This window comes from Aegilops tauschii, chromosome 2 (genome assembly GCF_002575655.3).
Source record: "Aegilops tauschii subsp. strangulata cultivar AL8/78 chromosome 2, Aet v6.0, whole genome shotgun sequence".
Lineage (NCBI taxonomy): Eukaryota > Viridiplantae > Streptophyta > Magnoliopsida > Poales > Poaceae > Aegilops > Aegilops tauschii.
In genome coordinates, this window is record NC_053036.3 from 9,795,091 (window position 1) to 9,817,177 (window position 22,087).

The window sequence follows — 22,087 nt, forward strand, 5'->3', positions numbered from 1 at the left end:
TGTGGACCCCTCAAAATGCTAAGGACACACATTGGCAAAAGCTCAAGACTCTACATTTTGATTTTAGTGATCCAAGATCACATTGAGTCCATAGGAAAAGCCAATACTATTAAAAAGGGATGAGGTGTTGCTTAATGGCTGGCTTGCTCAAAATGCTTAGTGATATGCTCCAAAACCCTCACCTACTTATCACTTTCCACATTTTTCCTAAACCTAAAAGTCAAACTCGGCCCCACCGATTTGATCTATCCGGCACCACCGAGTTCGCTTGACATAGGCATAGCCAGAAACCCTAATCAGTTCGGTCTCACCGATAGGGATCTCGGTCTCACCGAGATGGGATTGCAAACTCTCTGTTTCCCTTCGTAACGTTTTGGTCTCACCGAAATGACCGAATCGGTCCCACCGAGTTTGCATGACCAACTCTCTGTTAGCCTTTTACTGAAATCGGTCTCACCGAGTTCATGTGATCGGTCTCAACGAGATTACGTTATGCCCTAAACCTAATGAAATCAGCCCCACCGAGTTGATCATATCGGTTCCACCGAAAATCCTAACGTTCACATTTTGAACTAAATCGGTATGACCGAGTTTCACTATTCGGTCCCACCGAGTTTGGTGAATTGTGTGTAACGGTTAGATTTTGTGTGGATGCTATATATACCCCTTCACCCACTCTTCATTCGTGCAGAAAGCCATCAGAACGTGCCTACACTTCCAGCATACATTTTCTGAGAGAGAACCACCTACTCATGTGTTGAGACCAAGATATTCCAATCCAACCACAAGAATCTTGATCTCTAGCCTTCCCCAAGTTGCTTTCCACTCAAATCATCTTTCCACCAAATTCAAATCTGTGTGAGAGAGTTGAGTGCTGGGGAGACTATCATTTTAAGCACAAGAGCAAGGAGTTCATCATCAACACACCATCTATTACCTTTTGGAGAGTGGTGTCTCCTAGATTGGTTAGGTGTCACTTGAGCCTCCGTCAAGATTGTGGAGTTGAACCAAGGAGTTTGTAAGGGCAAGGAGATCGCCTACTTCGTGAAGATCTACCCTAGTGAGGCAAGTCCTTCGTGGGCGATGACCATGGTGGGATAGACAAGGTTGCTTCTTTGTGGACCCTTCTTGGGTGGAGCCCTCTGTGGACTCGCGCAGTCGTTACCCTTCGTGGGCTGAAGTCTCCATCAACATGGATGTACGATAGCACCACCTATCGGAACCACGCGAAAAATCTCCGTGTCTACATTGCGTTTGCTCCCTCTAAACTCCTCCCTTTACCTTCATATGCAATGATTTCCATTCCGCTGCTATACTCTTAGAATTGCATGTGTAGGTTGATTGCTTGACTTGTGCTAAGATGATAAAATCTGACAAGACTGAAAATTGGGAAAATGCTAGATTTTTATTTGGTCAAGTAGTCTAATCACCCCCCCCTCTAGACATACTTTCGATCCTAGAGAAAGGAGTCTCAATTAACTCAACCAGACAAGTTGAAGTTGGAATGATGAAAACTGAAGCTTTATACAGAACCCCATGGAATCCAAGCTCTCTAAGAGGGATATGGAACTCCAGATCAAGCCCCTTGAACTATGGTTGCGACCAATGGTCATTAACCTTGTTGATATAGTTCTGGAACTACATGTTGATTCTGTTCTTCCAGTCCCTCTCACGCTGCTCTTCTTCAATCTCATCAAGATCAAGGGCTGATCTCCTTGTGCCACCAACAGTTTGAACAACATCCATCACTTCAACATAAAATTGGACATCCTTCGTCTTCTTGTTTCCAACCATGATATGATTGTACAAATGGAAATGAAGGAGGGTAATCATTTCTTTCTCTGCTGGCTGGAAAAAAAGTATATGTTTTATATTCCCGTACATGATATCCATACGCTCATCAGCCCTTGAAGTAGAATATCTGAAAAACATGGGCCTCAAGAGTTCCCGTCAGCTTTCTCCCACGACCACCAAATGCAGGTCGTATCCACACATCATTAGGCCTCATTTGCTTTGTTATGGTGCTTTGTCCTGGTGGTTGGTCACACTCTTTAACAGTAGAAACATGGAAGGGACCATGCTGCCATAAATAGGTAAGAGAACAATTTCATTCCTCTGATCCACTTGTATCACCAACTCTCTCTGAATAAGGTACATCATTCACATTCTTTTATGCAACAAGCTCATTTGAAGACCTAGAAGGACCACGGCCATCGCCAGAACCAGAACCACCCACAGCAAGGCTCGTAGCAGTCCTCTTCAATAACCTTCTCCATGGTCGGTACCACAAAGTTTTTCATTACATATGAAGTTAGGCAAGCAGCCTTTTCCACACATATGATCTCTGTGGCATCTTTCATGGCAAAAATCTCAGAAAACCCACGTGTTACGTCTGCAAGCTGTACAGATCCACCAGATAACTTTTCTGCCTATGTTTCAAGGAGCTTAATTACCCTCAGGTGCCTCTTTTGCAATGTGACCAACAACTTAAGTGTCAGATTTCGATTGAGCACAAACAGCACGCAGTATTATCATCCATCAGGTCAATGCCATCCCCATTCTTGCTTTTCACATGCAAGACAATATCAGAACCAACAGCCTCACTTGCAGCAGCATCCTTGATGGTTCCAATAAGATTTGCTTTCTTCTCGCTGCATAAGAAATGTATCTGCTTCTGCATGAAGACAATTATCGTTTCTGGAAATTCATCATATCCAAGTAACCAAACATCCAGAGCTGTGGATTTCAAATGACGGAGATCCTCAGAAGGAGGGGGAGTCGCAATTGCAATGGCATCGGAAGAAGCCCAAAGATGAGACTTATTTTCGTTCCAATGGTCATAAAACACCTTAAGCCGCTTACTGAAGGTCTCTAGATTGGTTGTATAGGCTGCTCCTGAGCCTAATTTTGCTTTACCATTATCTGCCATCTTTACCACGAAGCCAACTGCAGGGAAATTGATGATAATTAGCTAGTTCAATCGTCTGAGGAATACCAGTTTACAGGATCTGGTATGCATGTAGCTAAAACTTTTTATAAGCTAGCTAGTAGTAAAATGAGAATCAACGGCGTCAAAGTCATAGTACTGACAAAACGTGGGACATTTACGTACGTGGTCTAGAGCCTTATACAAATGCTTTTGCTTAGATATTGTGATTTGTTTTCATGACTTGTGTTCTCGATTGATGACAGGACACAACAAACAGGGAGCCACGGAGATGATGAGCAGGACGATGTAGGCCAGAAGATGATGATGGTTGAACCTTTGTATGCAGCCTGCCAGGGAAGCGATACCAAATCATCGACCTTGACCTGCTTTGCAATCGAGGTGACCATTCTTACCAGTAGGTACTTGTTGTTATGCATGAACCTAGCGTGCAATTTCGATGTGATATACTGGAGTACAAATTTGTGGAGGGAGAGAGAGGGAAAAAAAACCCAATGTGAAGATGATAAACTTTTTGGAGTGGAGAAATGCTTGCTGGATGCTAGAGATGGAGATGAACACCATAGTCTGTTGTGAACTGCTTGGTGTGTCAGCTTGTTTTTCTGATTCATTTTGTCTGCATATATCTAATGGCGATGCCGACACAAGGACCAAGAGCTGACATGAAGGCTAGCGGTGATGACGATCAGCTCCATCAGTGTACGTACAATGTAGATAGCTCTATTACATTCACAGGTGCAATGAAAAGAAAGGGATGGGGAAAATAAAGACTGATGAATGAATACAATTTTTGTTTTGCGGGAAGATTCAATGTATTACTCAAATCACACTCATGAGAGTGCAGCATATTACATACTCCCTCCGTTCCTAAATGTAAGTCTTTGTAGAGATTCCACTATAAACCACATACGGATGTATATAGATGCATTTTAAGTGTAGATTCATTCATTTTGCTCCGTATGTAATCTACCTACTGGAATCTCTACAAAGACTTATATTTAGGAACGGAGGGAGTATATTATTTCAGTTCTGAAAGAAAACTCTATATATATTGGTAAATAGCGACAAGAAGAAATAAAAGACACCGCTGCTGCTTGTACGCTACTTCTTTGATGTGTAAGAAAAGGTTCACACTCCATAATAAATCTAATCTTCTTGGAGTGAGCAGCAGCTCTCAAGCTTGATCGGTTTGAAGCAAAAGTCTGTATATCCTCCACGGATCACTGGAATAAACATGGTCGAAGGGTCCCCGTTAAACATATTATTTGCAAATATGGGTATTGTAGTATTAGAACTTGTGCCTGCCTCCGAATATCCCTGCTTCACAATAAGACGGAAACTATTTACAACTGTTGTGTTAGAATTAAATTGCTCGGAATATGTTCAAGAATTTCAATATTTGTTCCCTTCTATTAAAAAAATGTTTGCAATTTAAAAACCAATTATCGATTACCATTTTTAGTTTAGAATTTTAATTTTTTTTTACATTTTTTAACAAATTCAGAAAATATTAGTGAATTTCAAAAAATGTTCCCACTTTTAAAATTGGTTCACAAATTCGAAAAATGTTCATGTTTTCAAAGAAATCGAAAACGAAAAAATGTTTGACAATTGCAGAAATTTTCCCACTTTAAAAATTTGTTCACAGTCCAAAAAATGTTAATGTTTTCAAAATTTGTTCGAAAACTAAATTTTTTTTGGGGATTTAACAAATGTTCCCACTTTTAAAATTTGTTCACAAATTCGATTTATTTTCATGTTTTCAAGATTTAGAATTTTAAGTGGGGAATTATAGAAAATGTTTGCATTTTGAAGTTTTGTTCGCAAATTCAGAAAATGTCCGTGAATTTTAAAAATATTCCTGCTTTCCATTGTTCATTACAAATTCAATAATTGTCCATATTTTCAAAATTTGTCTGCTAGTTAAAACAATGTTCACATTTTGAAAATGTTCATAAATTTGAAAAATTTAGGGCTGTCAATTTTTGTTCCTGATTTTCATAATTTAGAAAATGTTCATGTTTGTAAATTTGTTTATTTTTTGAAAAAATCTTTGAGTTCCCAAAAAATGTTATGTTTTCGCAAAATGTAAGAGTTTTGTTTTTTTTCAGAAATCTCAAAAATAAAGTCACATTTGAAATTTTGAAAAAAGTTCATATAAACTGGGCTGCCATTTTGGGTACCAAATATTTAGAAATTACTGTGGCTAGCGATGTTGATCACGCGCAGTAGGTCTTCGATTCAAGTCCTCGCACAAACTTTAGTTTTTGGGAATTTTAGGGAATTGTTGTTTCGGTTTTGCCGCTGTCGTTTGTTTCTTTATATATGGCGCTGCAAATCTAGCATGAGTGTTTGTTAGGCGCAACGGCTAGCTCAGCACATGGATTTTGTTTTTGCATGGCGCAACACGTGACTTGCTAAGGTGGGGTCGTGGGAGCAAATCACAGCGAGCACGGTCCTATCTTTGCCTTTTTCAACTCTCGAAGACTCGAACGTGATGCCTCCGCCTGCCACTGCAAATGGACCGGCCTCGGTGCGAAACGCCGACCTTTTGCCGCAACGAGCGGCATATAGGAGGTCCCCGAAATGAGATGCAAGTAACTGACTGGTGGGCCTCCGAGAAAACTGTGTGGGATCTCGGCCCAACGAAACAAGGAAGCCATGTGTATAATGGCCATCAGTCCAGAGTCATCCGGCCACTCTCTCCTTGCCTCAAAAAAGAAAAAGAAAAACAAATAGCAGACCACTCTTCCGCTTCACTCGCCACCCCCAAACCCTCGCCGCCTCGTCGTCCGGCGACCATGGCCGGCCGGCCGCCGTTCACCAACGTGGACTCCGCGACGGAGGCCGATCTGCGGCGCAGGGGCCTCGACCCGCACGAGGTGGACCGATCCACGGAGCAGCGGCTCACCCACATCTGCACCGATCTCGTCCCCGCCCTGCCGGCCTCCGACCCCCGGCGGCACACGCCCCTGCACAAGATTCTCTCCCGCCGCGCCGTCACGGACCCCGCGCGCAACCCCGCCCTCCCCGCGCCCGACGGCGTCGACCGCCTCAGCCTCCTCCGCGACGCGCTCCTGCGCGAAATCCTCTGCCGCCTCCCCGTCAAGGACGGCGCGCGCACCTCCGTCCTCGCCTCGCGCTGGCGCCGCGTCTGGCTCTCCACGCCCCAAGTCCTGGCCGACGCCCACCTCCGCCCCAAAGGCTGCGGCTTGCCCCCCACGCCCGCCGACTCGCCGGCCATCGTCGCCGCCTTCTCCAGCATCCTCGAAGCGCACACGGGCGCCATCCCCACCGTCCACCTCACCTGCACCCACACGAACGCGTACCAGGCCCAGCTCGCGCGCTGGCTCCACCTCCTCGCCACCAAGGGCGTCCAGGAGCTCGTCCTCGTCAACCGCCCGTGGCCGCTCGACGTGCCCCTCCCGCCCGCGCTCTTCAGCATCACCACCCTCGCTTGCCTCTACATCGGCCTCTGGAAGTTCCCGGACGTGGCCAGGTTACCGCCCGGCACCTCCTTCCCCCATCTCCGTGAGCTCGGCATCTGCAGCGTCGTCATGGAGGACGGGGACATCGACTTTGTCGTCGCCAAGAGCCCCATCCTGGAGACCCTCAACATCCATGGATGCAACAAGGGGCTGCGCCTTCGCCTCGTCAGCCAGAGCCTCCGGTGCGTCCAAATTTGCAGCTCTGTTCTGGAGGACATTGCCGTGGTGAAGGCACCTCGCCTCGAGCGGCTCATCCTGGAGGGCCTTCGGAGCAACGCCGGTGGCTTGTGCACCAGAGTCAGGATTGGCGATGCTCCCAAGCTGCACGCATTAGGAATCTTGGAGCCAGGGAACACCATGCTAGAGATCCGAGACACCATCGTTATGGTACATGCTTCTCCTGTCTGCAGTCTAACAGTTTGTTCAGTTAGCAAAATGTCCAGCTGATGGAGGTCCATGACTAAATGTGTGACTTTTGTTTTTTGTTCAATTGGGTTCATTCCAGGCCGGGATGAAGGCAAGCTCAAGCACCATGGCCACCAGCGTCAAGGTCCTGAGTCTGAATGTGCGTTTCGCAAACCACACGGATGCCAAGATGGTTCCCTCCTTCCTCGGCTGCTTTCCCAATTTGGAGGCACTGCACATTATTGTAAGTTCTTTCCATTTCATGTTTTGCGTACATTCATACTGGTTTCCACTAGTATGCCTTATTTGTAGAATGTTTGTAGCAGCAGATTTTGTTCACTGCAGATGGGGTGTTTTCATCTTCTGTTTGATTAATTGCAGATAATGTGCTGTGCAGTTCTCCTGATGTCGATTGCTTTTCTTCTTTAGCTCTTGTTATATAGCGTCTCTCACTGTGGTCATATATCAATATTCATGCTGTCGATGTTGTAAGTGGCAGGCAGTGCTTGTTTCGGACTAAGAAATTTACACATGATAAACCAAACACATTGCCACCTACTGTTTTTTGGAGGTCTGTGTGGTTTATCATATTACTCTAAACCGCGCATATGAGGGAGTTCTCAATGGTTAATTAATAGCAAGGTATTTGTCATGGTTCACACCTGAACTTTGTTTTAAAGAACACATCTCACAAAATATGCACACGGTCCATTGTATATATTTGGTAAACACTGTGCACCTGTTTGGGACCCCATCAATGCAGAATATGTTTGATTTGTTCAGCAACAGCCTTGATTGGTTGGACCATGTTTTAGTTGCGATCGACAATGGTAGCAAGCACATGAATAGTTGAGTGAGATCTCTGGTGATACTAACTAACATGGGGAACTGCATAGTGCATACAAGGTATCAATTTCTGGTCTTTCACGTGTGGGCTACTTGGTAGTTGTTACTTTCTGCTAATTTCACGTATGAAAATATTGATCGTTGATTTGCATAGCTCTGTCTAAGTCAATGATCATAAATGTCAAGCATTCCATTTATTATCAGCCATCAGGTTTTCTCTTCTTACACCCACTAACTTTTGGAAAGCAACCTTCACCTTTAGGGCCTGTATTTCAGCTGTCAAGTTTGCAACTTATATATAATCATCTTGCTCATTCCTGCCTACATTTTTCTGGTGATCTGTGTGATATTACCACAGTGCCGTGTTAGTTCTTTGGTACTAGACCGTATCATGACATGAGTTATGTCTACTTAACTAATTGCACAGTTCTTTTCAGGCTTCCATTTATTCTTAGCCACCAGGTCTTCTCTGCACATACTAAACAGTGACTAGAGTACAAAATGATAATTCTGGGGTTTGCATGTTGATTTCAGTTTGTTATGAAATTTGTTATGAATTCTGGGGTTTGCACATTGCTGCCTACTATTTGTTGGAGGTCCATGTAGCATGCCATAATGCCATATTGATGCTGGTAAATTGTGCACTTGTTAGGAGAGCTAATCTGCAGCTCAAATGTGTAGCCTAACTTCTTAATTTGTTATACATGAAGTGTGATCATGAGGCCACCGTAGTTGCTGTTCTATCTGTACTACTAGGATAGTTGGTACTTTGTCTAGCTTCATTCATGGGAAGCATTGGCATCTCATATCTCTCTCATATATCAGAACCCACATTTAGGTATGCATGCTGTTTGTTTCACGGGACAATAACTGCCGCTTTTCAATTAATATGAAGCGCTGTGTGGTATTAATTTGCACCGTGTTTGTGTGTACCAGCATTATATACTCAGCATGATTCATCATAGCTGAACTGTGAGTGATTTAATTGTTTTTTTTCTTGCAGTCTGAAAAATGTGATCATCAAGCCGGCAGTGCCAGGATGAACCTCAACTTCTGGAAGCAGGCCAAGCCCACTGAAAGCCTCAAGTCGTGTATCAAGGTGTTCTCTTACAGAGAATTCCGAGGGGAGCTTGGGGAGGTTGCCTTCATCAAGTTCTTCTTCCGGAACGCGAGGGCGCTGAGGACTGCGTCCATCTCCATGGCTAACCCGAGCTTCATGACATTCTCGATGGATGAGGCGACTTGTAAAGCAAAGCAAGCTTCTAACAATATGGCCAGTAGGTCCTGCGAAATGGTGCTTCTCGGAAGCACAGGTCCTGAAGGAGGTAGCCCCTGGAGCTTCAAGAGAGGGACGGATTACTCCTTTGAGGACCCTTTCTCAGCGGTGCAGATTCACAACATAGCTTAATATCCGTATCTGCTTCTTTTGGTACCTGACTTTGGTGGTACTTACATTGCAGGCTCTGTTAAATTCGTCGTCCGATGTTTGATGAGAATCAGAAATACTATGGACTGATGATAGCTTGCTTGCCGCTTTCCCATAGTAAATGCTCCTTACAACTTTTTGATTGTGGCAGCATGCTTTAACTGTATTTTGTGGATCATGTCGTCCTGATCGCCATGCAGATCAATTATCATCAGAACTCTATGGTCTTCAGGCATGCATTGTTTTGATTATCATCAGAACTCCGTCTTCCTCACCCTGTCAGAGTCGTCGGTCTGCTGCTGCAAAGAGGGGACATCCCTGCGATCGATCGCATCGAGCAGTTTACCGAGTGGTGACCCTTTGGGAAGCAGCACCAAGCACCGTTCCCACGCGCCATGGATTACCGTGCAGAGGAGCAGCCGAAGCTCACACATGGAGACCTGTACGGACCGATCATCCGGGCCGGCGACATCAGCTAGTAACAAGTACTTCCTCCTCATTGTTGATGACGCGATTGGAAACACGTGGGCTTTTTTTTTCCCATTCAGTCATTCGAGTATAAATAAGACACTTTTCCTTCTGTACAACTCTAAATACATCAACTGATGAGAGCTCTCCGTACCTCTTCATAATAAAGAATAGGGTGTTTTTTTAATACATCGCCGGACGCTGTAGCATGCCTGCGATAAGCAAGCCGGATGACATGAAGCAAATATCTTGATTTCTATTAGCAAATACATGAAGCAAAAGCATTGGAATTTTAATCGTTTTACAAACCTAAGCAAAATTACAGTAGCATGCCTGCCTGCAAATGAAAGCATGTTGAGTGATGGTGAACATATATTATATCTCTATTATAAATGAAATGACAGCAGTATGCAAATGAAACTATAGAATCAAATGACAGGGTGAGATGCTGTAAACGCTGTGTGTCGGTGCGCACTGAACTCGCTGGCAAAGAGTTGGGAACAAATACGCCTTGTAGGCTGTGGAGAGACGCGGACCTCGTCGTTCTCCATGTCGACGCGAAGCAAATACTGGCCTTTGTGCACCAGTCGACGGTCGACAATGGTTTCGTCATTTACGACCAAGTAGACGACGCCGTCTTCGTGGATGCTGAGGACAGGGAGCGACGGAGCAAGCTGTCTCAAACCTGCAGACTGGTAGCTCACGTTTGCCCAGATTTTTTCGACATTGTACTTGCAGGTCATGGTCCAGCCTGAGAGGTCAGGCGACAGCGTCCAGACGATGAGTTCCAATCCATACTCATCCAAGGCGATGAGCTTTATGTGTGCAGCACAAACACAGGCCATGGACCGGAACTCGTCTGGGCGGACGATGTCTGGATACTCGGGGTTTACATCATAGGTTGGACAGTCTTGTGGCAGGTTGATAAAGCTGAACTTGTTGTTGCAGTCTTGGTTGAGATCACAGAGCAACATGCCTATGAGAAGATCCACCCAGCAAAGGAGAGAGCCCCGGTAAGAGAAGCACAAATCAATGGAGAATCTGCTGGATGGAAGGGGATGGCTCCCGGACAGCAAGACCCACTCTTTGGCAGACGACTTCCAGAGCCAGACCCCGGCTTGGGAGAATCCTGGCATGACGAGCTCGGCAAGAAGGTAGCCCTCCCCTTGGGCGTCGCACATGACGACGGCCGACTGGTGCCCCATGACTCCATGCAAGTCGTCGTCGTCGTCGGGGAGACGGGGGATGACGGAGAGGGAGTCGTTGCTGGCGTCGTAGATGAGGTAGCCTCCCCGCAAGCTAGAGCCAGGGCGGTACCCGCCGGCGTAAAGGGCGACCAGGTTCTTGTCCGTGCTGGAGATGCGGCCCGAGTCCAGGCCCATGTATGGCGGCGGGAGCGGGAGGGATTGCGGCGGCACAAGTATGTGGAGGAAGGAGAGTTCCGGCGGGTTGCCGACGATTGCCCGGGCCTTGAAGGTCCGCAGGTACTTGATTACCTGATCACTTATGGCTTTGCGGTTTGGTAGTCCACTTCCTTCCCAGAATCCCCACGGGTAGGGGATTGACTCTCCGCCGGATACGGCCTCGTCGGGAGAGAAATCAATCTCGCGGTCGAGCAGAACCATGGAACGGGCCATGGCGGCGCTAGCTAGCTCGCTAGGTAGGGATTAGGGTTGGGTGGACCGGTGGATTTGGGGATCGATGGTGGCGGCTCGGCCTGGGTCCTGCAAAAACTTGGTCTGTAAAATATACGGTTCGCACTAAAACGGATAGGCTGTACCGCGCGGTATCGCAAATCCGTTACGGCAAACCAAGTTGTAGACCGAGTTGGAAACCGTTAAAGGTTCCGGTCCAAATTTTGTGACGTGGGTCTGCCGTATTTGTTTCGCCCGATTTCGTGCGGTACCGCAAATCTGTTTTAGGGGAATAGGCAAAATCATGATTTCAAATAACAGTCTTGCTAAGTCTAAGTCGATTAAGACTTAACAAAGTCTCACTCGACACTATATCCGTAAGATCTTACATTGAGATTCGTGCAGGATTTTCTTTTTGGTTTTTTCATTTTCGCTCTTGCACGTTATGCCACTTGACTAATACTTGGTTAAATCTCAGTCGACTGAGACCTAGCCACACCCTTTAATATAATCTTGAAATAACAACAATATAAATCAAACTTAATAATGTTTTCCAGTTACTTTTTCTCAAGCTCCTAACCTCCTAGTAGTCAGCGTATGTATGACCCTTAAGCGTGTGACACCGTGGATTCAGTGAAATATAGACATGACCGAAACTCTTTCCGATCAATGATCAATAGCGGAACGGTAAACATCCTTATTGACTCCAATACCCACACGAATGGATATTTGAGTGAACCTTTAGTTACTGTGTGTTGTTCTTGTTGCTTTGCTATATGTTACAAAAACCTGAGGTGAGATTTATCGGCATCCCCGTGAATCAACAACTTGTTCACTATGCTAGTTTGCTCGTTGCAAGTTTTGTTCTCTTTTCTCATCCTCATGTTCTGGCATCCCTGTGATCAAATCACACTGTGTCTGACTAGACGATGATGGATACCATCAAACCAAGAGGGCCCCAAGAATATGTCTCCATCATCAGAGGAGCAAATCCTGATCTTGAGCTATCTAGTCCCTTGTCATACTTTTTCGTGAACCCATAAGTTGCCGTAATAGCCACCCTATTACAGATGACGTTTAACAAACACCAAAGTTCACGAAGCAAGTATGAAGGAACTCGATACTCTCATGGTATATGGAATTATGCAAACATTTACTTTCTGTTTGTTATAAACCATTAAATTGTGACAGAACGTATCTCATAGCATAACATCAATTGGGTTAGTTGAACACAAGTGTTCTTCTAACATTGTGTCCTCAAATTTGCCGCCATAGTCATGCCCATGATCTGGAAAACAGAACCATCATGCAACACTTGAGTTAGTATTAAAGGCGGGACTAGGAATCTATTTATCCATTAATTATTTCACACGTGCACATGAGATTCCTTACGAGCCTCGTAGTTATTGCAGACTCATGAATCATTGCATTTATAGCATAGAACATAAACATCAATTACAACGTGGAAGATAAATAAATAAATAAATAAATAATAATAATAATAATAATAATAATAACCTTTGGGGCATCTCTCCTACAAACTCCCACTTACATTAGAGTCAATAATCTAGTTACATAGCTTCTTTAACACCAATGGCTATCTGGTGCTGCTGATGCTTTGCTTGTGGTAAAGGACGTGAACATGATTTACGTCACTCACATCCCCAAACCGGAGCGAAAATGGTTACTTCGGGACGTTTACGCCTTAGAGCCCGTCGCCCCGAAGTATAACCCATGGTCTGCCTACCCGATCACGTTCGACAAGCGCGACCATCCGACCAGCATACGACACGAAGGATTGGCAGCCTTAGTCTTGGATCACATTGTTGATGGATTCCATTTAACACGCGCCCTCATGGATGGAGGCAGCGGCCTCAAATCGATTTATGCGGATACGGTCAGAAAGATGGGCATTGACTCATATTGGATCAAGCCCATCACAACCACCTTTAAAGCTATCATACCTGGTTTCGAAGCTCGCTGCACGGGAACAATCACGCTAGAAGTAGTCTTCGGCTCACCCGAAAACTTCCGGAGCGAAGAGATATCGTCCCCTTTCGAAGCGGCTACCACACACTGCTAGGGCGCACCGCATTCGCTCGCTTTAACGCAGTCCTGCACTACACATATTTAAAGCTAAAAATGCCGGGACCAAACAGTGTTATCATAGTGAATGGTAACACCGAACGCTCCCTCCACATAGAGGAGCAAACCGCGGTTTTCGCAATCGAGGTCCAGGCAACCGAGGAGGCGGCCCGTGCAACAAAAAGCACGCCCGGCTCGTCAAAGCGTACACGGGCCACACTGGCCGATCTTGGACAGCCATCCACCCACCCCAAATAGGGGTACAGGCTCCTCCTTCGCCTCCCTCTGGAAGGGCACTACATCCCTAGGGTGCATAATTTTGCACTCAAAAATCCCATGGGAGGCCGAGGAGCCGAAACACATGACACGTCGTTCTCGGCTCAACCAAGCAACGACAAATTAAAGACTCGCACACCAATAAGGCATTGTAAAAGGCCTAAACGGGAGCGACATGACTACATGGCTTCAACCATCAAGCGGCAACTGCAGGCCTTTTTGAAGGACCCGACCGTCAACAGCATCAAGCAAATGAACGGCCGAGGTGGCAGACCGCACACACCAGCCTCGCCTTAAACGAGGTTAAGCTGGTCAACAGCAAGGAGGTGCAGACATGCGACAGGGAAGGATCCGGACTAACTAACCCGACAGCGTCCACCCTATTCTTACTCCATTTCTTTTTTATCTCCTTTTCTCACCACATTGTATCTTTTATAAGTCTATTTTGATAAAGCTCGGCATGTACGCTTGACCATATGAAATAAAGAAGAATAGACCCTTCCAGGTCACCATGCATATTCTTATGTTCCTTTCATTGACTGCCTTTGAGTTAAGATACAACCTTATGGGGTCAACTTTAACACTAGTCCCAAATTACAAGTCCGAATTGTCTATTCGTCGTCTCGGATGTTGTGTTTGGTCCTCGATTTTGGTCAATAGTTGGGTTGCCCGACTTCTGTGCTTACCTCTTATGTTCCCGATCTATTCGGCTAAGAGTGTAAAGGAGAACCATAGCGATTGCGCTTCCTACTCTTATGGTACAGCGCCTCAGTGGAGAAAAGCTGAAAACTGACTGTTGTGGTAAGCGTAAACTGGTCGGCTAGCCGATGACAATGTCAAACAAAGGATCGTTAGAGATCCCCTGTGACAAACGAAGGGCTTTTCTTATTAAAATAAGCCAAAGTGACTAGTGGTGTAAACCCTAACAACCACCAAGCACTTCACACACCGGGTGCTTGTCACCAGCCCCAACAATTAAGCTTCTATGACTAAGTGAAAGCTATACAACCAATATAGTATGATTGCCTTGTTTCATATGCACGAACTGCCTTCGGGAACCGAGACATCGGCCAAGGGTCAAGACTGCGTATGAGACACCCTTCGTATCTTGTAAAAAGGGGCCGAAGCCGACGAATGGTTGCTTTCAGTTTTAAATCGGTTGCACGGGAGTAAAAAATATATAATACACACTGACACGTCGGAATTTAAAGCCACATTCATTCTAAACGAAAGCATGTCTTTACATCTTGCAAATTCGGCATTCCAAAGTATAATATAAAAATACAAAGAGTCCTTGGGACATTAGTCCTCGGTGATCCGAGCTCCCTCTCCATCACCCCAGCCAAGAACTGCTCCGCCGTCCGGTCCTTCCCTTCGGAGGGGGGGGGGTCCCGAGGCCACGAGTGTCGCATCAAGACGCGGATAGTGCGTCTTCATGCAAGCATACGCCCGTTGGACGCCCTCCAAGCACGTGGACCGCTTCCGGCACCACTTGAGGGCCGACCTCTTGCAGACGGGCCACCAGTCTGAAGAAACTGGCCTGCATAGCCTCCGTGGGCATGCTACTTCTTGAGTTTGCATTGGTTTTTCCCTTGAAAAAGAAATGGTGATGCAGCACAGTAGAGATGATTATTTCCCTCAGTTAGAGAATCAAGGTATCAATCCAGTAGGAGGCACAAGCAAGTCTCCAATCTATGCACCTACACAAACAATCAAACACTTGCACCTAACGCGGTAAAGGGGTTGTCAATCCCTTCACGGTCAATTGCAATGGTGAGACCTGATAGAGATAGAAATAAAAGATTACTAAAATGTAAAATAAAATAAATGTAAATAAATTGCAGCAAAGTATTTTTGGGTTTATAGGTCTGAAACATATATAATGGAAAATAGACCCGGGGGCCATAGGTTTCATAGAGGCTTCTCTCTTGAAGGAAAATAATATGATGGGTCAACAAATTACTGCCGAGCGATTGATAGAAAAGCGCAAAGTGACGATGATATCCAAGGCAATGATTATGCATATAGGCATCACGTCCGTGTCAAGTAGACCGAAATGATTCTGCATCTACTACTATTACTCCACACATCGACCGCTATCCAGCATGCATCTAGAGTATTAAGTTCATAAGAACGGAGTAACGCCTTAAGTAAGATGACATGATGTAGATGGATAAACTCAAGCAATATGATGAAAACCCCATCTTTTTATCCTTTATGGCAACAATACAAATACAAATACGTGCCTCGCTACCCCTACTTTGTCACTGGGTGAGGACGCCGCAAGATTGAACCCAAAACTAAGAACATCTCCCATTCCAAGAAATACCAATCTAGTTGGCCTAACCAAACCTATAATTCAAAGAGAAATACAAAGATATCAAATCATGCATATAAGAATTCATAGAAGATTCAAATAATATTCATAGAATCTGATCATAAATCCATAATTCATCGGATCTCGAGGAACACACTGCAAAAGAATATTACATCGGATAGAACTCCAAGAATATCGAGGAGAACATGGTATTGAAGATCATAGAGAGAGAAGAAGCCATATAGCTACTAGCTATGGACCCGTAGGTCTGAGGTAAACTACTCACGCTTCATCAAAAGGGCAATAGGGTTGATGTAGATGCCCTTGTTGGGGATCGTTGCAGAAATTAAAAAATTTCTACGCATCACCAAGATCAATCTATGGAGTTTCTAGCAACGAGAGGGGAGTGCATCTTCATACCTTTGAAGATCGCGATGCGGAAGCGTTGCAAGAACGCGGTTGGAGGAGTTGTACATGCAGCGATTCAGATCGCGGCAGAATCCGATCCAAGCACCGAACAACGGTGCCTCCGCGTTCAACACACGTGCAGCCCGGTGACGTCTCTCGTGCCTTGATTCAGCAAGGAGGAGGGAGAGGTTGAGGAAGAAGGCTCCAACAGTAGCACGACGGCGTGGTGGTGGTGGAGTGGCAGTTCTCCGGCAGGGCTTCGCCAAGCTCACGCGGAGGAGGAGAGGTGTTGGGGAGGGGAGGGGCTGCGCCTTGGATGTGGTCCTGCAGCCCTCCCTCCACCCCTCTATTTATAGGGAGAAGGGGGGCGGTCCCTCTAGATGAGATCTAGAGGGGGGCAGCGGCCAAGGGGAAGGGGGCTTGCCCCCCAAGCAAGGGGGGCGCCCCACTTTAGGGTTCCCCCCAACCCTAGGCGCATGGGCCCTAGGGGGGATGGCGCCCAGCCCACTTAGGGGCTGGTTCCCTTCCACCTATAGCCTATAAGGCCCTCCGGGGCAGGTGGACCCTCCCGGTGGACCCCTGGAACCCCTCCGGTGGTCCCGGTACAATACCGGTATACCCCAGAATATTTCCGGTGACCGTATGATGACTTCCCATATATAAATCTTCACCTCCAGACCAATCCAGAACTCATCGTGACGTCCGGGATCTCATCTGGGACTCGGAACAACATTCGTTAATCACATACAAACCTTCCTTATAACCCTAGCGTCATCGAACCTTAAGTGTGTAGACCCTACGGGTTCGGGAATCATGCAGACATGACCGAGACACCTCTCTAGCCAATAACCAACAGTGGAATCTGGATACCCATGTTGGCTCCCACACGTTCGACGATGATCTCATCAGATGAACCACGATGTCGAGGATTCAAGCAATCCCGTATACAATTCCCTTTGTCAATCGGTACGTTACTTGCCCGAGATTCGATCGTGGGTATCCCAATACCTCGTTCAATCTCGTTACCGGCAAGTCACTTTACTCGTTCCGTAATGCATGATCCCGTGACCAACTACTTGGTCACATCGAGCTCATTATGATGATGCATTACGGAGTGGGCCTAGAGATACCTCTCCGTCATACGGAGTGACAAATCCCAGTCTCGAACTACGCCAACCCAACAGACACTTTCGGAGATACCTGTAGTGCACCTTTATAGTCACCCAGTTACGTCGTGACGTTTGGTACACCCAAAGCATTCCTACGGCATCCGAGAGTTGCACGATCTCATGGTCTAAGGAAATGATACTTGACTTTAGAAAAGCTTTAGCAAATGAACTACACGATCTAGTGCTATGCTTAGGATTGGGTCTTGTCCATCACATCATTCTCCTAATGATGTGATCCCGTTATCAATGACATCCAATGTCCATGGTCAGGAAACCGTAACCATCTATTGATCAACGAGCTAGTCAACTAGAGGCTCACTAGGGACATGTTGTGGTCTATGTATTCACACATGTATTACGATTTCCGGATAACACAATTATAGCATGAACAATAGACAATTATCATGAACAAGGAAATATAATAATAACCATTTTATTATTGCCTCTAGGGCATATTTCCAACAGCCCTCCATGATCGAATCCCCCTCTGGCAGATCGCCGGAAAAGGCCCCAAGATGGGATCTCACGTGAACACAGGCTTGTGGCGGTGGAAAAGTATTTTCGTGGATGCCTCCGGTGGTTTGGGAATATTTGGGAATTTATAGGCTGAAGATTAGGGTTAGGGGAGCTCCGAGGGACCCACAAGGCAGGGGGCGCGCCCCCCTGGGGCGCGCCCGGCACCCTTGCCATAGCCTCAGGACTCCTTTTCCTTGGTCTCCAAGTCCTACATGTGTCTTCTGGTCCAAGAAAAATCATCGTAAATTTCATTCCGTTTGGACTCCGTTTGATATTCTTTTTCTATGAAACTCAAAAACAAGGAAAAACAGAAACTGGCAATGGGCAAACATCCGAAACAGATAATATAATAGCATGGAACAATAAAAAGTTATAGATACGTTGGAGACGTATCAAGCATCCCCAAGCTTAATTCCTGCTCATCCTTGAATAGGTAAATGATAAAAACATAATTTTTGATGTGGAATGCTACCTAACATATTTATCCATGTAATTTTTTTATTGTGACATGAATAATCAGATCCATAAGATTCAAAACAAAAGTTTAATATTGACATAAAAACAATAATACTTCAAGCATACTAACAAAGCAATCATGTCTTCTCAAAATAACATGGCCAAAGAAAGTTATGCCTACAAAATCATATAGTCTGGCTATACTCCATCTTCATCATACAAATTATTAAATCATGCACAACCCCGATGACAAGCCAAGCAATTGTTTCATACTTTTAATGTTCTCAAACTTTTTCAACTTTCACGCAATATATGAGCGTGAGCCATGGATATAGCACTATAGGTGGAATAGAATATGGTGGTTGTGGAGAAGACAAAAAAGAAGGAGATAGTCTCACATCAACTAGGCGTATCAATGGGCTATGGAGATGCCCATCAATATATATCAATATGAGTGAGTAGGGATTGCCATGCAACGGATGCACTAGAGCTATAAGTGAAGGAAATATGCCCTAGAGGCAATAATAAAGTTGTTATTTATATTTCCTTATATCATGATAAATGTTTATTATTCATGCTAGAATTGTATTAACCGGAAACTTAGTACATGTGTGAATACATAGACAAACAGAGTGTCACTAGTATGCCTCTACTTGACTAGCTCGTTGAATCAAAGATGGTTAAGTTTCCTAGCCATTGACATGAGTTGTCATTTGATTAACGGGATCACATCATTAGAGAATGATGTGATTGACTTGGCCCATTCCGTTAGCTTAGCATTTGATCGTTTAGTATATTGCTATTGCTTTCTTCATGACTTATACATGTTCCTATGACTATGAGATTATGCAACGCCTGAATACCAGAGGAACACTTTGTGTGCTACCAAACGTCACAACGTAACTGAGTGTTTATAAAGGTGCTCTACAGGTGTCTCCGATGGTACTTGTTGAGTTGGCATAGATCAAGATTAGGATTTGTCATTCCGATTGTCGGAGAGGTATATTTGGGCCATCTCAGTAATTGATACATCCATTTTGCATCATGCTTTTATATCGATATTTATTGCATTATTGGCTGTTATTACATGTTATGTCACAATACTTATGCCTATTCTCTCTTATTTTACAAGGTTTACATGAAGAGGAGAATGTCGGTAGCTGGAGTTCTGGGCTGGAAAAGGAGCAAATATTAGAGACCTATTCTGCACAACTCCAAAAGTCCTGAAACTTCACGGAGGCAGTTTTTGGAATTAATAAAAAATACTGGCGAAAGAATTAACCAGAGGGGGCCCACACCCTGGCCACGAGGGTGGGGGGCGCGCCCCCTGCCTCGTGGCCCCCCGAGCAGGCCTCCGGTGCCCATCTTCTGCTATATGAGGTCTTTTACCCTGAAAAAAATCATAAGCAAGCTTTCGGGACGAAACACCGCCGCCACGAGGCGGAACCTTGGCAGAACCAATCTAGGGCTCCGGCGGAGTTGTTCTGCCGGGGAAACATCCCTCCGGGAGGGGGAAATCATCACCATCGTCATCACCATCGATCCTCTCAGCGGGAGGGGGTCAATCTCCGTCAACATCTTCACCAGCACCATCTCCTCTTAAACCCTAGTTCATCTCTTGTATCCAATCTTTGTATCAAAACCTCAGATTGGTACATGTGGGTTGCTAGTAGTGTTGATTACTCCTTGTAGTTGATGCTAGTTGGTTTATTTGGTGGAAGATCATATGTTCAGATCCTATATGCATATTAATACTCCTCTGATTATGAACATGAATATGATTTGTGAGTAGTTACGTTTGTTCCTGAGGACATGGGAGAAGTCTTGCTATAAGTAGTCATGTGAATTTGGTATTCGTTCGATATTTTGATGAGATGTATGTTGTCTCTCCTCTAGTGGTGTTATGTGAATGTCGAATACATGACACTTCACCATTGTTTGGGCCTAGAGGAAGGCATTGGGAAGTAATAAGTAGATGATGGGTTGCTAGAGTGACAGAAGCTTAAACTCTAGTTTATGAGTTGCTTCGTAAGGGGCTGATTTGGATACATATGTTTCATGCTATGGTTAGGTTTACCTTAATACTTCTCTTGTAGTTGCGGATGCTTGCGATAGGGGTTAATCATAAGTGGGATGCTTGTCCAAGAAAGGGCAGTACCCAAGCACCGGTCCACCCACATACCAAATTATCAAAGTAACGAACGCGAATCATATGAGCGTGATGAGAACTAGCTTGACGATAATTCCCATGTGTCCTCGGGAGCGCTTTTCTCTATATAAGAGTTTGTCCAGGCTTGTCCTTTGCTACAAAAAGGATTGGGCCATCTTCCTGCACCTTATTTACTTTTGTTACTGGTTACCCGTTACAAATTACCTTATCACAAAACTATCTGTTACCGATAATCTCAGTGCTTGCAGAGAATACCTTACTGAAAACCGCTTGTCATTTCCTTCTGCTCCTCATTGGGTTCGACACTCTTACTTATCGAAGGACTACGATAGATCCCCTACACTTGTGGGTCATCAGTAATGCACATAAATATAAGCCTTGCAAGCAATGTGACTAATGAGTTAGTTGCGGGTTGATGCATTACAGAACGAGTAAAGAGACTTGCCGGTAACGAGATTGAACTAGGTATTGAGATACCGACGATCGAATCTCGGGCAAGTAACATACCGATGACAAAGGGAACAACGTATGTCGTTTTGCGGTTTGACCGATAAAGGTCTTCGTAGAATATGTAGGAACCAATATGAGCATCCAGGTTCCCCTATTGGTTATTGACCGGAGACGTGTCTCGGTCATGTCTACATAGTTCTCGAACCCGTAGGGTCCGCACGCTTAACGTTCGGTGACGATCGGTATTATGAGTTTATGTGTTTTGATGTACCGAAGATAGTTCAGAGTCCCGGATATGATCACTGACATGACGAGGAGTCTTGAAATGGTCGAGACATAAAGATCGATATATTGGACGACTATGTTTGGACATCGGAAGGGTTCCGAGTGAGTTCAGACATATATCGGAGTACCGGGGGGTTACCGGAAACCCCCGGGGAGTGTAATGGGCCTTATGGGCCTTAGTGGAGAGAGAGAGAGGGGTGGCCAGGGCAGGCCGCACGCCCCCTCCCCCTCTAGTCCGAATTGGACTAGGTAACGGGGGCGGCGCCCCCCTTTCCTTCTCCCTCTCTCCTCCTTCCTTCTCTCGTACTCCTACTACATGGAAGGGGGAATCCTACTCCTGGTGGGAGTAGGACTCCCCATGGGGCGCGCCATAGGAGGGCCGGCCCTCCCCCTCCTCCACTTCTTTATATACGGGGGAGGGGGCACCCCATGGACACACAAGTTGATCATTGATCTCTTAGCCGTGTGCGGTGCCCCCCTCCACCATAATCCACCTCGGTCATATCGTCGTAGTGCTTAGGTGAAGCCCTGCGCCGGTAACTTCATCATCACCATCATCACGCCGTCGTGCTGACAAAGCTCTCCCTCGAAGCTCTACTGGATCGTGAGTTCATGGGACGTCACCGAGCTGAACGTGTGCAGATCGCGGAGGTGCCGTACGTTCGGTACTAGGATCGGTCGATCGTGAAGACGTACGACTACATCAACCGCGTTGTCATAACGCTTCCGCTTTCGGTCTAC

The 22,087-nt window shown here is 45.5% G+C and overlaps 2 protein-coding genes across 3 annotated transcripts in view; one reads left to right on the forward strand and one right to left on the reverse strand.

Annotated features, from left to right (window-relative positions):
• Positions 1-22,087, reverse strand: part of LOC109772684 (FACT complex subunit SPT16) — a 317,676-nt gene that overhangs the window by 19,495 nt on the left and 276,094 nt on the right. Inside the window, 1 exon segment of the mRNA XM_073506711.1 lies at positions 1,467-1,901. Within this exon segment, the coding sequence (XP_073362812.1) occupies positions 1,467-1,901 (435 nt within the window).
• On the forward strand, positions 4,991-9,343 carry LOC109772685 (F-box/LRR-repeat protein 13-like). Of its 2 annotated transcripts, XR_006669127.2 has the most exons (5): positions 4,991-6,822; positions 6,941-7,084; positions 8,690-9,070; positions 9,147-9,229; positions 9,313-9,343. XR_006669127.2 is itself a non-coding variant. In XM_020331386.4 (4 exons), exons 1-4 carry the CDS (start codon positions 5,467-5,469, stop codon positions 9,174-9,176), a joined length of 1,911 nt encoding a protein of 636 aa, XP_020186975.2. In that variant the 5' UTR covers positions 4,992-5,466; the 3' UTR covers positions 9,177-9,343. The 2 variants fall into 2 exon arrangements, 1 of the variants encoding a protein (XP_020186975.2); XM_020331386.4 differs by having other exon boundaries at positions 4,992-6,822; positions 9,147-9,343.

Bases quoted from the DNA above. Each gene is read 5' to 3' on its own strand.
- LOC109772685 (XM_020331386.4), top strand. From the start codon at position 5,467: ATGGACCGGCCTCGGTGCGAAACGCCGACCTTTTGCCGCAACGAGCGG. The intron at 6,823-6,940 runs GTACATGCTTCT...GGTTCATTCCAG, and splicing joins TCCGAGACACCATCGTTATG to GCCGGGATGAAGGCAAGCTC. The intron at 9,071-9,146 runs GTGCAGATTCAC...CTTACATTGCAG, and splicing joins TTGAGGACCCTTTCTCAGCG to GCTCTGTTAAATTCGTCGTC.